The sequence below is a fragment of the Suricata suricatta genome, chromosome 9, assembly GCF_006229205.1.
Source record: "Suricata suricatta isolate VVHF042 chromosome 9, meerkat_22Aug2017_6uvM2_HiC, whole genome shotgun sequence".
In the NCBI taxonomy this organism is placed as follows: Eukaryota; Metazoa; Chordata; class Mammalia; order Carnivora; family Herpestidae; genus Suricata; species Suricata suricatta.
Window position 1 is genome coordinate 32,722,714 of NC_043708.1, and position 17,225 is coordinate 32,739,938.

General features: G+C 37.0%; 1 protein-coding gene across 7 annotated transcripts in view; it reads right to left on the bottom strand.

Annotated features, from left to right (window-relative positions):
• Window positions 1–17,225, bottom strand: part of GPHN (gephyrin) — a 608,842-nt gene that overhangs the window by 37,529 nt on the left and 554,088 nt on the right. For all 7 annotated transcript variants that reach the window (XM_029951674.1, XM_029951675.1, XM_029951680.1 and 4 more), the window contains one exon: window positions 15,227–15,348. In XM_029951674.1, the coding sequence (XP_029807534.1) occupies window positions 15,227–15,348 (122 nt within the window). The remainder of the gene's footprint in view (window positions 1–15,226; window positions 15,349–17,225) is intronic.

Genomic DNA, 17,225 nt, shown 5'->3' on the forward strand with positions numbered 1-17,225 from the left:
AGCCTGCCATTGGTGCTCTGCAATTCATGAGTTTTGATTTCTGTGCCTTTTACCACTTGTGATCCTTTTTTCCACTACAACCATGTTCACATAATGGCCACACTACCGTAGCAGTCTCCTGCAGGCTGAGAATAAATAAAACTCTCCGTAGGCAAAGGAAAATACCAGCCGTCTAAGAGGCCAGCAGCTGGAGGCCTGGTAGGATAAGCACAATATTTAGGACAGGTGCTACCGAAATAAAACTGCTGGGGGAAATAAATAATTTTAACAGCAATAACAACAAACACAGCACGAATGGAGATATACCTACAACATTAAAAGGATGTTTTGGAACAAAAAACCTGATTTTCAAATTTTAAAATTTAGTAGGTGAAGGTGGAGGTAGTGCCTGGTGCAAACTCTGTCAGTGGCCTGAAAGCCCAAGTGGCAGAAATACCTCAAAGGAGTGCACAGAAACAGAAAGGGATGGAAGTCAATGCAGGAAGTAAGAAACCTGGAAGACAGAGCAACCGACCCTAGGTTACCAATAGGAATTCCAAAAGACAGAAAAGGAACCAATGGAGGAAGAAAATTTCACTTATTTGAAAAGGCCTTGGAAATTTAAAAAATTTAAGAAAAGACAAGGTTGCCAAAAAATTTAAACCTAAAAAAGGCCTTGGTAAAATTTTGTAATTTCAAAGACAATGAGAAAATCTTACCAACTATCAGACAGGAAGATGGGGTTTAACAACAAAGGAAAAAGAATATTAGCTTTGGACTTCTTACCTACAATACCCACACTGTAAAACCATAGATTACCATAAATATACTGAGAGAAAAGCCTGCAAGCTCTAAATCCTACACCCAGACACCATTCACCTAGAAGGAAAGAAGAATTATATTTTTGAAAATGCAAAGATATAAATAAATTTTGGAATGCCTCTAAATGGAAAAAAAAAAAAGGACCAGATCAGAAATCTCAAGATAAGGGAGGGCGAACAGGGTGAGAAGCATTTATGAAATACATATACAAACACATTTATAAAACTATATATATAACTAAATCTAAATGAATAATGATCAAATAAACTGGGATTTTTATAATGTATGTAGCAGATATGGATTCCTCAGAAGGTGTACTGACTTACTGCAAAACACAACTTAATAGTAGTCTAGAATTCAAAGCATTTTCTGAGCAATACCTAAAAGCTTAGGGGTGGTAGGAGATGGGGGAAGTAAAAGTTCACTGGTGTAGGAACACAGAGGAAATGGGAATGCTTCGGAAGAAGAAAACATATTTGATTATGACTATCAGAAATTGGAAGGAAAGCATGAGGGGAATGGGAAAGTCTAATATACCTTCTAAAATAAGAAGGGGGCAAAAGGGAGTAAATAGCACCCAGATAAAACCAATAACAGGAAAAAGGACAAGGAAGAAATAACAAAGTTGAATGAATTGTAAACATAAAGTAAGATAGGAGAAAAAATATCAAAGGAATAATTTATAGCAAACTTCATGGTAAAGCAAAATAAACTTTATGCCAGGATTAGGGTTATAGTAACGTAAGGCTGGTGTGAGATGAAGCCTTTTTTTTAACCTCAAGTCCCATTTGAATGTTATTTACAAAGGGTACATTAAAGATGAAAGACTGAAAATAAATGGTAGGGCGAAAAGACACCAGCCAAGTGTAGATAAACAAAAAAGCAGGAGGGGCATATTAATGTCAAAGTGGAATTTAAGTTAAAAGAACTAAAAAGCATGAAGAGAGGCAACAAATTGTGATAATAGGCAAATTTATAAATTTGATATGATAATGTATAGCTGTCTCACAAGACAAGGTCTCATTTTACCTAGGCTTCTTGGTTGCCCTGTCCTGCACATTGTAGGCACTCAAACAATAAACTGAATTAACACTGGCTTCAGCTCAGACTCTCTATAGTAGCTTTGGGAATGAAGAGTGTACAACTGTTACAACTATAATATAATATAATAACTGTCTGCAGATGGAAGAGAAGATACTACTTAGCATTCCTATAATCATAAGTAGTACTTTGAAAGGATGTCATATAGAAGAGGGAATACATTTATTTGGTATTGCTCCAGAAGGCAGAATTAGGACTAATGGGTGGAAGTACAGGGATAAAGACTTTAGCTCACCATAGCAGCCATTCAACAGTAGAATGAAGATTTTTCTCCCTAAAAGTGTCAAACAAAAACCCGATGGCTAGCTGTCAGAAATTTTCTCTAACATCTTCACTAGGTGAAAGACTGAATTGGCTAACATCAGAAGTTCCTTTCAATTCTAAGATACTGTGATTCTCTGGAAATAACTGAAATTAATACAAACAGAATGACTATTTTCTTTTCACATATAGACTGAAGCGTAGAGGGAGAAACTGACTCAAGTACTGCAGTGTAATACTCATCTTGCAGATCAGAACTTTTTCCTCTCACTTTCTGAACATCAGCAGCATTTGACTGTTGGACCTGAGTAAAAAAAAGTAGAAGCATTTTTCTTCCCAAAGCTATGACATTCACTTCAGCTTGAGAAACGGCTACCAATAATAACAAGAGTACTCTCCCCAGAATTCTAACTTAATCAGGCATCAAAAGAGCTTACACTTAACAGAAAGGTTAAAGCATACCTCAAAATAACTCTCAGGGAATGCATGGAGCCTTCTCAATTCTTTCTGTACTTCAATTTCAGTGAAAGAAGAATATGACTAGAAGGTATAATATCTTTTGACTATACCATCTTTTCATATTTCAAAGGGCTATGAGAGTCCATTTTCAGCCCAGACTTTTTTTTTTTTGCTTTTAAAAATCTGTGTCTGCCTTAAATTACTATAATATTTATTTATTTATTTACTTATTTATTTGGCTCCACGCCCAACATGGGACTTGAACTCATGACCCAGAGATCAAGACTCAGATGCTCCACTGAATGAGCTACCCAGCTGCCACTACATGACTATAATACTGATTTGGACATAAAAAATTTTTTTTTTTTGCTTTATCATGAAGTCTACTATAAAATTCAAAACCAAGACAGAGCCTTTATTCAAGTTTAGATTTTATGGATTTCAGACAAAGCATTCAAAATGCAAATGCAGGTTTATTTAAAAAATTTAATATAAACACACAGATGGACAACAGCTGCTAATTAGTTTCCTGTTTCATCTGTTATACCAACTGTGAGTTGTATCATTTTAAGATGAGTGAAGATGACAGTAGGAAAAGGAGAAAAATTCTAGGATTTGTAGATGAAGGAATAATGACAATTGATAATAACACAATAGTGAAAAAACAGTTCTGAACATATACTAACCATATACTGATTTTGTCAGAGGTCAAGAATAAATTCCTCAACTGCAAGTATTTTCTGGGTATCTACTTCATGTATTGAATCAAACTCCATACAACATTTAGTCATCATTTAGTCCTTCTTCAGTTCCACTGGGTATTTAGGCACTATAAAGTAATGTAAACACAGAAGAAAGCATGGTCCCTGCCTTTAAGCTTATAAGCTAGTGTAGAAAACACATGACAAAAATTTAGGAAAGTGAATAAGATAAGCAATGAAATTAATATCACTGATGGGATTCAAATGCATTTAATTAAAGTAAAAATACATATAAGGTAAAATGGTATAAATGTTGAGTGGGACAGAATTCTCATAATTGGCATGGGAGAATCAGGAAGGGCTTTCTGCAAGATATTACTTTCTATGGGGGCCAAGTAAGAAGACAATTCCTAAAAGTACAGTAATACCCAGAAGTTATTTTTAGAAGAATCAGCAACATCAACTGTAATAGCAACTCTTTTTTTATGTTTTATTTATTTTTGAGAGAGAGAGAGAGTGACAGCATGAGCAGGGAAGAGTCAGAGAGAGAGGGAGGCACAGAATGTGAAGACGGGTTCCAGACTCCGAACTAGCTGTCAGCACAGAGCCTGATGTGGGGCTTGAACCCACAAACTGTGACATCATGACCTGAGCCTAAGTCTGACAGTTAACCAACTGGGCCACCCAGGCGTCCCTGTAATAGCAACTCTTAAGGTTTAAGAAAGGCAACTACAATAGCCACTGTCCCTGAGAGTGGGAAGAATCTCTTGTTGTTAAACTCATTTGTTGGGGTGCCTGGGTTGTTGTTAAAAACATTGATTAGGATTGCCTGGGTGGCTCAGTTGGTTAAGCATCCCACTCTTGGTTATGTCTCAGGTCATGGTCTCAGGGTTCAGGAGTTCTAGCCCCATGTAGGGCTCTGCACTGACAGCGTGGAGCCTGCTTGGGATTCTCTGCCTCCTTCCCTTTCTCCCTGAAAAATAAATACATAAACTAAAAAAAAAAAAAAAAAAAAAAAAGGTGTGCTTTCATTTATTAAAAAAAGCACACATGTGAAAGTACAAAGCACATTTTTGGTTGGCCAATAGAAAATGAGAGATCTCTCTTAATAAATAAGTCCATTTAGAAATCTATCAGAAAGTAAATTATGTTGACTGAGAAATTAAAACTTTGTATTTTAGGCAGAAATGGGTATTTATTTCTTTTTAAAATTTTTTTCATAATATTTTATTGTCAAATTGTTTTCCATACAACACCCAGTGCTCTTCCCCATAAGTGCCCTCCTCCATCACCACCACCTCTTTTCTCCCCTCCCCCTTTCCCTTCAACCCTCAGTTCATTTTCAACACTCAACAGTCTCTCAAGTTTTGCATCCCTCTCTCTCCCCAACTCTCTTTCCCTCTTCCACTCCCCCTGGTCCTCCATTAGGTTTCTCCTGTTCTCCTGTTAGACCTATGAGTGCAAACATGGTTTCTGTCCTTCTCTGCCTGACTTATTTCGCTTAGCATGACACCCTCAAGGTCCATCCACTTTCCTACAAATGGCCATATGTCATTCCCTCTCATTGCCATGTAGTACTCCATTGTGTATATACACATCTTCTTGATCCACCCATTAGGTGATGGACGTTTAGGCTCTTTCCATGTTTTGGCTATTGTTGACATTGCTGCTAGGAACATTGGGGTACCTGTGCCCCTATGCATCAGCACTTCTGTATCCCTTGGGTAGATCCCCAGCAGTGCTATTGCTGGGTCATAAGGGAGTTCTATGGATAGTTTTTTGAGGAACCTCCACACTGTTTTCCAGAGCGGCTGCACCAGTTTACATATTTACTTCTTTAAAAAAAATGTTTATTTATTTTTGAGAGAGTACATGAGCAGAGGAGGAGCAGATAAAGAAGGGGACAGAGGATCTGAAGCGGACTTTGAGCTGACAGCAGTGAGCCCAATGCGGCGCTCTAACTCACAAACTGTGTGATTATGACCTGAGCCAAAGTCAGACGCTCAACTGACTGAGCCATCCAGGTGCCCCAAAAAGTATTTATTTCATAAGGGAAGAAAGGCAGTTTATAAAGATGACAAGAATTACTTAGATTTGGATCTAAATTCTCCCTGATAGAAATTTCTACTTTTAGAACATAAGGTAAACACTAAGATGTTAGGATATGTTTTGTTCACAAATTGTAAGATGTAAGGCAACGGGCTTTGCCCAAATAATCACTGTACTGTTAAGTCTATCTTGATAATTCCTCCTAAATGTGCTAGTTTTTTAAGAATCCAATTTGCTGTCTCAGTGCTTGTTCCTTCACATTCATGCTTTAATGTGAAGAGGCAGCTTCACAAATTGGCAGCAACAGGAGCAGGCAATTCAAATCCCAAACACCAATCTACGACAGAGCCTAGGAAGCCCAGCGTGGTTTGAGTGGGGCCGGCTTCTGTGATGGCAGTTTTCCAGAAGGGGGAACCCTTTTCTTAATTACAGGAATTTCTCAGCCCTGCAGGCCTTGAAAGGCTAGAAGGCCTCAGTCAGCAGTTAGAAGCTGTTTTAAAGATGCTGTAAAAATTTAAACAGCTCAATTGTTAAAATCAGGTTTAGACATTATATAAATTCAATTAATGCTGAATTTTATTTAAAAAAAATTCCCCAAGTGGATTCTGTGCATTTGGATCATGATTACTGCTTATTATGTGGAAGAGGTAAATGTATAACATCATCTATTTAAGCCTGTGGGAGTAGCTCTCCAACTTTTTAAATTAGATCTGCTCCCCCTCCCATTTTATATTTCTTTTTCTTCAGAAATATAAAACAAATTATCTCAGACACAAAGCTTTATGTTGTGCATTTTTGGGGAATGTGTCTCAGTAATGCGATTCCCTTGTCAGTGCCGTGCTTTTTGGTCTGCTCCCATGGCTAAGGTTTTTGGACTCACTGTGAAGGGACCCTGTGAGATTCTTCTGGACAGTTCCATAATTTCTAGGTTCCATGGAAAGAGAGGGTAGTAAAGGATAAGATGGCAGAGCTATCTAACCTAGGAGATACCCTCCCACTTAGTGCTGTGCACACAGGCTTACCAAGACATGCCTTCTTGGAGGTTAAAGGCTGGTGGGAAAAAATGTATCCCTGGCTTAATATGAACAAATCCTTTTTCCACTCTGTATAAGCCACACAAAATAGGAATTTCTCTAAGACATTTTATCAGGAAAGTGAGGGAAAGGAAAAACAGAGAACATATGTGCCCAAACGATGACTATTTTAACCAAGTCTGGCCACAGTTATCTTGGCTGCCAAATATAGCACACTATACTCATTTACCTATCCAAACTTCCTCATTCGTTTCAGACTCTTCCCCCACAGTAGGGAAACAGTAGTACTTCATGCTGCCTAGGAGGATAAAAGGAGGCTAAGAGGTTATTGAATCAGCCATGGGGGAAAAAACCCAGGACATGTTCTATCTCATATTCAAAATAGAAATAGGATGGAGCTTAGAAGTAGTTTATCCCTATAAACTCACACCAATTTGTGCCAATTAGAAATCTCTAGACTTGACTAGTTTCAAATTCTGGTTCATACTCAGTGTTCCCTCTTTCTTTTCCTGTTACTTTCTGGCATTTATTGACTAGCTACCATGTGCTGGCACTGTTCTAATTGCTGAGGGTATAGTCATGAAAAATTTATTTTACATGCCTACCAGCAGTTGAGGACAGAAATTATTCACCATTACCCCTCTGCTATCAACATAGTTTTGAATATGGCAGACACTCAACAAATGGTCATAAAATGAGTAAAATAAAAATTTAAAAGCACTGTCAAATAATTGTGGGTATATGCCAAGATTTAGTTATATACCGATGTATTTACTTATAAATGAAAGATCAGAAACAACTTAATGCCTGACAATAAGGTATTGTATAAATAAGTAGTATCAAACTTTATACTAGAGAATAATATGTAGGCATTTAAGTGATATAGCAGAGCACTATGTAATGATACAGACAGATGGCTATGGTACATTGTGGAAAAATGAAAAGTTAAAGTAAGAGTATGATGTCTTAGTTTTTGTACACACACATATGTAAATTGTATACACACATAGAATTGAAGAATAAAAGGAGAGTAATACTGGGTAATGGGATTATGTGTTAATTTCCTTTCTATGCTTTTTTTTTGATGATTCTATATTTTCTATATTTTCTTCAATGAACACTTATTTGTTCTAAGATTAAAAAGTTACATTAAAAATGTACACTAGAAAATCTAGAACCATGGCCCAAGATGTGCATACTAGAACTTGACCAGGAATAGAAGATGATCATGTTAATTCATATCTAAAATCTTTCAATGTCTTACTACTAATTACATCACTGTAGACAGTATTAAAAGATACCACGCAGTCAGTACAAAGCTGCTAGCTTCAGGTAAGTCTTTTTTGCACAGCTAATTTGTAACTCGCAGGTAATGTTCCCAGAGTCTATACGTAAAATTGGTTGTTTGTAACCTAGAACACCTTTCTTTTTTAAAAAATTTTAAATGTTTATTTATTTTTAAGAGAGACAGAGTGCAAGTGGAGGAGGAGCAGAGAAAGATGGAGACACAGAATCCGAAGCAGGCTCCAGGCTCTGAGCTGTCAGCACAGAGCCTGATATGGGGCTTGAACTCACAAGTTGTGAGATCATGATCTGAGCTGAAGTTGGAAGCTCAACCAACTAAGCCACCCAGGCACCCCCTTTATAATTTTTTTTAATGTTAACACCTTTCTATATAAACATCTATGTCGTACAGATGAATTCTAGGGTAAACAAACCTTAATTTAGCTTATAATGTTACTCGTATAGTGCCGGATTACTCTGTAACACTAGCCTGAATTGTAGAAGCAAGATGGAAGACTGAAGAAACTATGTTAAAGTGTAAAGCATTTGCTTATGATATCTTCCCACTTACCTTTCTTTAGCCTTTTCCTGCAGTCAATGTACTTTTTGTTAGGCCCCTAGTATCTTGCTATGCTAAGATTCTGTTTCCTTAGGGTTTTCCTACTGCCTCAAAGAACCCCAAGTTCTTTTTTTTTTTCTTTTTACTGTTTTTATTTATTTTTGGGAAAGAGAGAGAGAGACAGCGTGAGCAGGAGAGGGTCAGAGAGAGAGGGAGGCACAGAATCTGAAGACAGGCTCCAGGCTCTGAGCTGTCAGCACAGAGCCCGACACGGGGCTCGACCCCATGAACCGTGAGATCATGACCTGAGTCGAAGCTGGCTGCTTAACCGACTGAGCCACCCAGATGCCCCAAAACTCCAGTTCTAAGTGATTTACTCCTGTTTATTCAGGACAGCATATTTACTTAGATGTCAGATGTCTGGTTTAAACTCATTCACGTTAATATGCAAACTCTTCTTCAGGTAGAATACTTTTTAACACAATTGGATCTTTAAATATTAAATTATCAGAAAGTATAGCACAGTGAATAAAACACATTTAGCCAGTATGTGGGATATCTGAGCTTAACAAACATCTCTCCTAACTAGGCTATATTGTGAGGGCCAGGGAGCAAGCAGGTTAACTGTACCACTAACCTGTTCTTGTTGCCTGGACTTCTCCCTCTTCACTTCTCAAAATGCTTTTTCTCCTTTCCCTTCATTTAACATAGTGACAGAGGAACTTTACATGGTGAGTAGGGAAACCATAAGAATAGGGTTGGTTGTTTGTGAATCTAGGTCATTTGTAAATTGAATAAATGTAGGACTGACTACCAAAGTATTACATATTCACACTGTGCGCATGCTCTCTTCTCTTTTCCTCTCCTTGATCTCCCTACCCCCACAGAAGATGCTATAAACTTGGTGTAACAAATTATCCAAATGTATTAAATACCGCAAATGTAGCCCCAGCAGATGTGAGAGAAAGGTAAAGGAAGAGATTATAAAAGGAATACTATAAGAAATCCTCATGCCATTTTCCTCATTTCTATACCATCTATATCATCTAAAGATTAGGATTCTGCAATTCAAGTCTTTAAAATTCATTGAAGAGGGAGGGAAAGGGAAGGGGGATGGTGGTCATAGAGAGGTGCACTTGTGGGGAAGAGCACTGGGTGTTATGTGGAGACCAACTTGGTAATAAACTATAAAAAAAATAAAGTATTGGAAGCCTCAAGAAAAACAATTAACTAATAAAAATGCTCAGCAAAATGAAAAAAGTAAAATAAAATTCATTTATAAGTACATGGTTAATATGTAATTCACAATTTAAACCAAATTTTTCTCTCTGGCTTTTGAAATGTTCACAGATACTATTTACTAAAGGGTTTTATTTATTTAAATAGATGTAGCCTATTTAGTTTGTTAACTTGAATATTAATGAAATACGGATGCTAACTCTAGTTAAAAGGGTAGCATGGTAGAGCAAAAGGTTCTAGAAAGGACCCTGGAGTTAAGACAGGCCTGGGCTGGACTCCTTACCTTGCCTTTTATTGGCTGCATGACTCTGAACAGTTTAATTTTTTTTAAGCTTCAGTACTATTATCTCCAAAGTGGGGATAAAAGACACTTATCTGGCTCTGTTGTTTCAAGAGGCTTAAATAAGATACATAAGGGAAAGAACGTAGTACAGTGCTATTTATATATAATGGGTACTCAGTGAAGACTGACATGTTTGCAGTAATGAGTCTGGAAAAAATGGATGTAGATTGGGTAGGGAGGGGAGAGAGGAAAGGATAAGAATTGAAAACTTCTTTGTATTCTTACTAATAACTGTATCATTCATCTCTGTACCTAACACAGTAACCCTTTAAAAAGTTTGTTGAATTATTAGGGAATGCTTATCCATATATAATAAAGCCCCAATTCTATCACAGGTATAGAATATGCACCTTATTCTATAAGCAGAGTAGAGGGTGATTTAGAGGGGAAGAAGACTTGAGGAATGAGACCAGTTAAGATGGTAGTTTCATATGTCTAGGTAAAAATAAATGGAGCCCTGAACTAAGCCAGGACAGTAGGACTGAAGGGATGAGAATGTAGAAAAGAAATACCAAGAAGGGAAAATCTATAGGACTTAAATATAGGGGTGAGTGAATGAGAGAACCGACGATGACTTGCTGAGGTTTCTTCTGGCTTGGGTGACTGGGTAGGTGGTGAGGCAGCCACTGAGATAGAAGAATGAAAGGAAATGGAACAGGGCAGTGGTGGGAAGAGGTGGTGAGTGAGGTGAGGGGATGGTGAATTGAGTTTTGGACAGGCTGAGTTTGCAGTGCCTATTGAACTTAAAGAAGATACACATAGGAGCAGGTGGATCTGGGCATGGAGCTCAAGACAGATGAAATCTGAGAGTCATTAGCATAAGGAATTAGAAGGACAGAAAGCCAAGAGGTAGCAATGAGGACTTCTAACTTTAGGGAATGAGTAAAGGAAGAGGAGCTAAAAAATCAAGAAAGGATGAACTACAAATGAAACATGAAGAAGTGGAAATGGTGTATTGCTAGAGAGGAATGTAATATTGTGGTAGAGAGACCTAATAGCTGGGTTTTGTAGACATTTTATTTGTGTTTATAGTCACATACCATTTTGAGGCTTTGAAATCCAGATGAAGATAAATCAACACTGACACTCTTCTGTTATATATAACAACCTTCACAATGTCTTTTGATTTAATCTCTTAAAACATTCTACTTCCAAATGTGAGTTTAAATTTTGGAACTTTATAAAACATTTTTATTACTAGTCTGTAATTTCCAGTATATTTCTAGTACATGTAATTTCAAAGGCAAGATGTAGGTTTGTTTCAGTTTTGTGTCTTCAATAGCCCTTGTCTTAAAATTCATACTAGAAACATGATCAAATTGACAAAAATCCTTGTTATTTCCTGTGATCCATGGTCCAACAGCTTGGTATCCTAAAGATTTTGTTAGAAATGCAAAATCTTGGCCCACCCCACATTTGCTAAATCAGAATCAGCATTTAAAAAACGTTTATTTTTGAGACACATAGAGAGAGAGAATCCCAAGCAGGATACTGCACTGACAGTGCAGAGTCCAACATGGGCTTGATCTCATGAACCACAAGATCATGACCTGAGCTGAAATCAAAAGTTGGTCGCCTAACTGACTGAGCCACCCAGGTGCCTCAGAATCAGCATTTTAAATAAGATCTCTAGGTGACTGTCATAGGTACACAACCAATACTTCCTGACTTACTGAACAATGAATAAATAAACTGTATTGTTCTTATACCTAGTCCATCTCCAACTTTAGTACATCTGATATATCATGGTCAAATTATCTTTGTAAAATAATGGTTATTATGTCAGTTTTGGAGCTCCAAATTTAAATTAATTGGGTAGTTCTGCTTGGATTGCAAAGCCTTTCAAAATCTGGCATTAAATTTCTACCCAACTGAACTCCATTATCCTTCTATCTAAACCTCCTGTTCTAATCATTCTGGCCTGACTTGAGTAGCTAGCTGTTTATTTCTTTTTTTTTTTTTCTCCATAATATTTTATTGTCAAATTGTTTTCCATACAACACCCAGTGCTCTTCCCCTTAAGTGCCCTCCACCATCACCACCACCTCTTTTCCCCCCTCCCCCTTCCCCCTCAACCCTCAGTTCTATTTCTATATTTTATTTTCTACTTTTCTATTTTTTATTCATTCCATGTTTCCTACTTGATTAACACACTCTTTTTCTAACTATACAAATTCTATTCATCCTTCATGTTTTAGCTAACAGTGCACCTTTATAAAAAAAAACTTTGACCACTGTAGTGCATAGTTATGATTCTTTTCTGACATATGTATGGTTATTATCTTGTCTTCACAATGATAGCAAAGAATTGCAGATTTTTAATTTCAAGACTTAGATTCCATTTTCACCTCTGCCACTAACTTGCATTACACTGAGCAAATTCATTTAATATTTCTGTGTTTCAAAATTTATCTTTTTAAAAAAACTGCTAAGAACTCCAACAGTATTGGGTTCCACAAGTTGTTAGAAATTATGTCTTATGGAATATATTTTAATATACACAAAATATTTATAAGTGAATGCTTTTAAAATGCAGTTGTTAACTCTCAGGTATTTGGGGCACCCTTCCCATAATTTTCACTGTATCCTCTTTTTAAATAAAATGTACAACAAACACAGGAAAGATCCAGCCTAATTTAATACAAATAAGTTACAGAGTTTTACTCTACAATTTTAACATTTGTCATCATAATTATGCTTATGTATAAGAGCTGAGAAGTAGAATCATAGAATTTAAAAACCAGACTCCAACCATATTTTAAATATAAGAATAGAGCTCTTACTCCCTACTCTTATCTGTCACAACTGAGCAGGGGTTCTGGGCTTGCTGACATTCTTGAGCTATTTCTCTCCCTGCTTTAAAGAAAGTGTAGTTTCTCCCATAACCCTCTTGTTTCCCTGGAGAGCTTCACTGAGAGGTTTCTGTGTAACATTTGCTTTCATTAGCAAAAGGCTACATAGGAATGAGAAGAATGAACAGGGAGGCAGCCTTCACAGAGTATCAAGAGGCTGCAGATTAAATGTACCTTGTTTCCTTTGCTGAATTCCCAGAGCACATTTCCATTAGAACAGTTATAAATTCTTTCCACCCACATTCCACCTCTGCATTCTAACCATTTACTCTGGGCCTCTTCAATATAGCACTGTGAGACTGAGAAAGTCTAGGTTTGTATTGTTGTAGTTTAAAAAAATTGTTCTCAGTGTTCTGGAACATATTTCCATTTAAGAAAAGGATATGCACTAGAGATTTGTATATTCTCAGTACTGCCTATATCTTGCTTATAGTTTTATTGTTCTTTATATGCTGTTTTCAAGGAACATTTTGAAGTTACATATAGTAACAATCCTATTAGTAAATGTCTACCATAAATCAATAGTGTGGGCCTCAGACAATTAAATATTAGCATATCAACATGTGAGGCCTTCAATGGTGTAATGGCAGCATATATAGTATATCAAGAAAGCATCCGTTTTTATATACAAAAGTATAAAAATAGGAGGAGTGGACAGAATTATAGTTCAGACAAGCTTAAGGTAAAAATGACATACACACAAAAGTACTCCTTTTACCTTATAATATTTCTCAGAGCCCATTAATGCACGTGTCGGCAAGGACAGAGCCCGTTGTAGGTGGAAACCCATCTTCAACAATTTGGTGAGCGGTTCCCTAGAGTTTCAGGACCTGCTTTTTGCTTTTGGAACTCTTGGGTTCCTCTTATCTCTTTTGGGAAGTTAATTTTTGTCTTCTGTAAAGGTGTATCTGCATCAGGATAACTTTTAGGTGCTTGAAGTTTATAGGAGAGGACAGGTTAGGGACACCTGGGTGGCTCAGTTGTTTAAGCATCTGACTCCTGATTTTCGCTCAGGTCATGATCTTATGGGTTTGTGAGTTGGAGCACTGATAGTGTGAAGCATGCTTGAGATTCTCTCTCTCCCTCTTCCCTCCAGTGCTCTCTCTCTCTCTCCCTCAAAATAAATAAGTAAACTTAAAGAAAAAAAAGTAAAAAAAAAAAAAGGACAGGTTAATGGTCAGGTCCAAATTCACATAACCACTCATCCCCCTTCTCCTCCCGCCCCTTTTGTTTTCAGTGGGTTATTTCTACTCTCTTCTAAGGGCTAGGGACCTTGGTCAAGGTGATATTAAGTAACCTGTGACTCTGCCTTCACCAGCATGGGTTCTAAGTTGGCTGGCAACTTAGCTATGGGCATCTCTAGAACTAAACATCCAAGTAAATACAAAGGTAAAGATTTTTAAAACAATGACATTTGAAAATATGTCTAACAGCTTCTATATTCTAATATCCTCAGAGAAAAACTAGGAGGAATGAAGAGAACTTTGAAAGATGGAAGAACATAAAAGCTATTCCCTTTCATGTTATTGGCAAGACGCTGTGTCCAAAATTTGGACTGTGTTGTGTCCAGTTTGAGCTTAGGCTGTGGTGTAGGTGTCAGAGCATACTCTGTGAAATTGTAAGTGGAGCCTCTTCAAAAGCACATTTGCTGGGAAATTCTTACCTTGTCCTGGGGAAGAAAGATTCAGATATAATGAGCTTTACTCAGTGACAAGGTGGTTACATGAGAGAAAGGGGCAATTATGGGTGACAGATACATCACACTATCCATCACTTAGATTTGTCTCAGACCTTCGTCTCCACCAGGTTGCTGTTTGCGTATTACTAAAAGTAAGCACGTCTCTTGTGAAGTGGAAATCCTGGTGAGAGAGGGCTGTGTGGCAGTGCTACGTGGTAGTGAGGTTCAGAAAAAGCGGACTTGATCATGATCACAGGTTGGAAGGTTACAGAAATCCTTGGGGAATTTAGCAGAGGGCTGAGTTAATTTAGAATATAAGGTAATATGCTCTTAGAGATGGGCAGTTCTAGTCAATGTGCCTCCCTTTGTACTTACAGACTGGTGAATGAAGCCTGGAGAAACTTGGGTTACGTAAGGCTACAAAAATCAGTATAAAAGTCCTAGAAAACAACTGTACTTAAACTACAAAGGAGCAGTTAGTGCTAATTTTGACATTCTTTTTTTTTTTAAATCTCTTTACCCATGTCTTTCCTGCCTTTCTTGAAACAAGTGCGTGTGAATAGGAATACCATCACCATTAATTCCATTAGAGTAAAGTCAATGCTATTAAAACAGTTCCCTGTAAACTTAACAGACCTACAGGAGAGCAAAATTATTTCTCCTGTTGTAAAAGGCATTCTAGGAAAATGTCTGTCTGCAAAGGACATAGACATGTCCATAATTTTTGGCTTCTGAAGAATGATTAGTGAAAATTATTCACTAGTGTCTTATTATTATTGGTATCTCTTCAGCAACAATCCTACCTAGTTACTACTTCCAAAATTCAAATTTGTACAAAACAACTCCAATAAGATCCAATACTTACTTGTCTCCCACAATTCCCAAGTTGATTGTGGGGTAACCATGTTCCTGAATTGTTGCTAAGAGGGTTGACCGATTGCTGTCTCGAATCTTTCCTGGTAAGAGGTCATCTTCAGGATTTAGCAGCTACAAAGCCAAAAAAACCACCATAAATTATTCTCTTAGGATAATGTTGCTTATGGTTAATGGGAAAGAAATAGATCTAGTAAACAGAGGTTAGCATATCTAACACCTACAACAGTATCCGGCACATAGAAGATACATGCTCAAAGGGTCCCTGAATAGAACGTATAGGAGGTTGGAAAAAATGTTCCTCCAGAATTCAAAAGCATGCAGAAATTTAAATGGTGACTAAACAGCAGGCCAAATATCACACCTGCTTTGGCTACAATTTGACAATAGTGGTTTGTAGAGATTGGCCTTTCCAGTGGTTGCTCACAGGGGCAAACTAAATAAAACAACTTTCTTTTTCCCTCTCAAAATTTTTTTCCAGTTTGTCTTTCACTGAGAACATGTGAGGTAGTGACTTTGTGACATGATATTCTCAAGTCTGAAGAAAATGACTGTTCATATTTTCTTCCAAGCTTTTTGATTTCTTCTCTGAAGTGGGATCCACAGTATCAAAGAAGTTAAACTTACTTAAAGGAGAGGGAGACAGGTGTCTTGTCTCTTTTTAGCAAATTCAAACAAGTAATACTTAACTAGAAATGTGCACAATTATCCCATGACTCTGAATTGAATCACCCTTTAGATATTCAATATCTACCATTATGTCTATGAAAAAAATTATTGGAAACTTACTCTACGTTAGGATGTTTCAGTGAGGCAGTGTGGTATAGTAGGAAGAGCTTGGGATTCAGACATTCAAATTAAAGCTACATAAACACATTATGCCTTAATGTTCTTATATATTATAGCATATAATAAAAATCACTGCCTTGGAAAGTAGTTGTTAGGATTGATTGAAGTAATGAACACTCAGTTAATGTGGGTAAATGTGATAAATATGATTGTCTTCCTTTGTGAAAAATGACATTTAAAGAGCACCTATTTTACCTCCATTATTTTCATAGTTTATTCCTAGATGCTAGTATAGATGGGATTAGCTTATAATGTGAATACAGATTTAGATCAGATTATAACATACTTAAGAGGAGGGGTCTTTGACAGATGTAGAGACGCCAACATACAACTTTAATTTATACATTAATTTTAAGATGCACTTTGATTTTAGAAATACAAATGAATAAAACGTACATCTTGGAAGTGAGAAAATCTGGAATCATATCTTAGGAAGCTGAAGGCAAGCCTGCATATTTTAGAGACTCAGGCTGTTAATATGGCTAATACCTAAAGCTGCATATCTCAGTTCTCCCAAACAATCACCCCTGGCCCTTTCAGTCTTCCTTCTGATACCATGTGGCAGGGCCTTTGGTTTTACATTGGAAAAACAGTCGCTTTGCAACTAACTCTCGCCTTAAAATAGCTAGCGAAAAACTCTGATCATCTTCTTCAGTGCCACCTGGGAGTCTTCCCTTCAAATACTGCATTAATTTAACATAATCAGATGCCATGTGACATTGCAACCCACTTTCATCCTTAGTCTGGCAGAGCTTGGAAAATTGCTATTGCAGTGCTAATATGGATTAATTTTCTGATCTTAATTAACACACAGTTATTGAAGTCATTATAATTTTATAAAGGCCATGGCTTACAGTTCTTTAACTCCATTAATCAGACAAGGTGCTTCAGAAAGAAAACTGCGTGGTTATATAATTTTTTTTTTTTCACAAAAGGGTACTGACCAAAAATAAGAGCCCTGTTTTTAGGTGTTTTCTTTGCCATTCAAGTTCCTTTCTGTTATTTTGCTGCAAACAGTTTTAGAAATAACAGAACAATTAGAGATCATTGGAGAACTAGTCATTTATCTGTAAAACTGACATAATGAAATATTACCTACTTAAATGAGGGTGTGGGATTTACAGTGCATTTCAAATATTTTC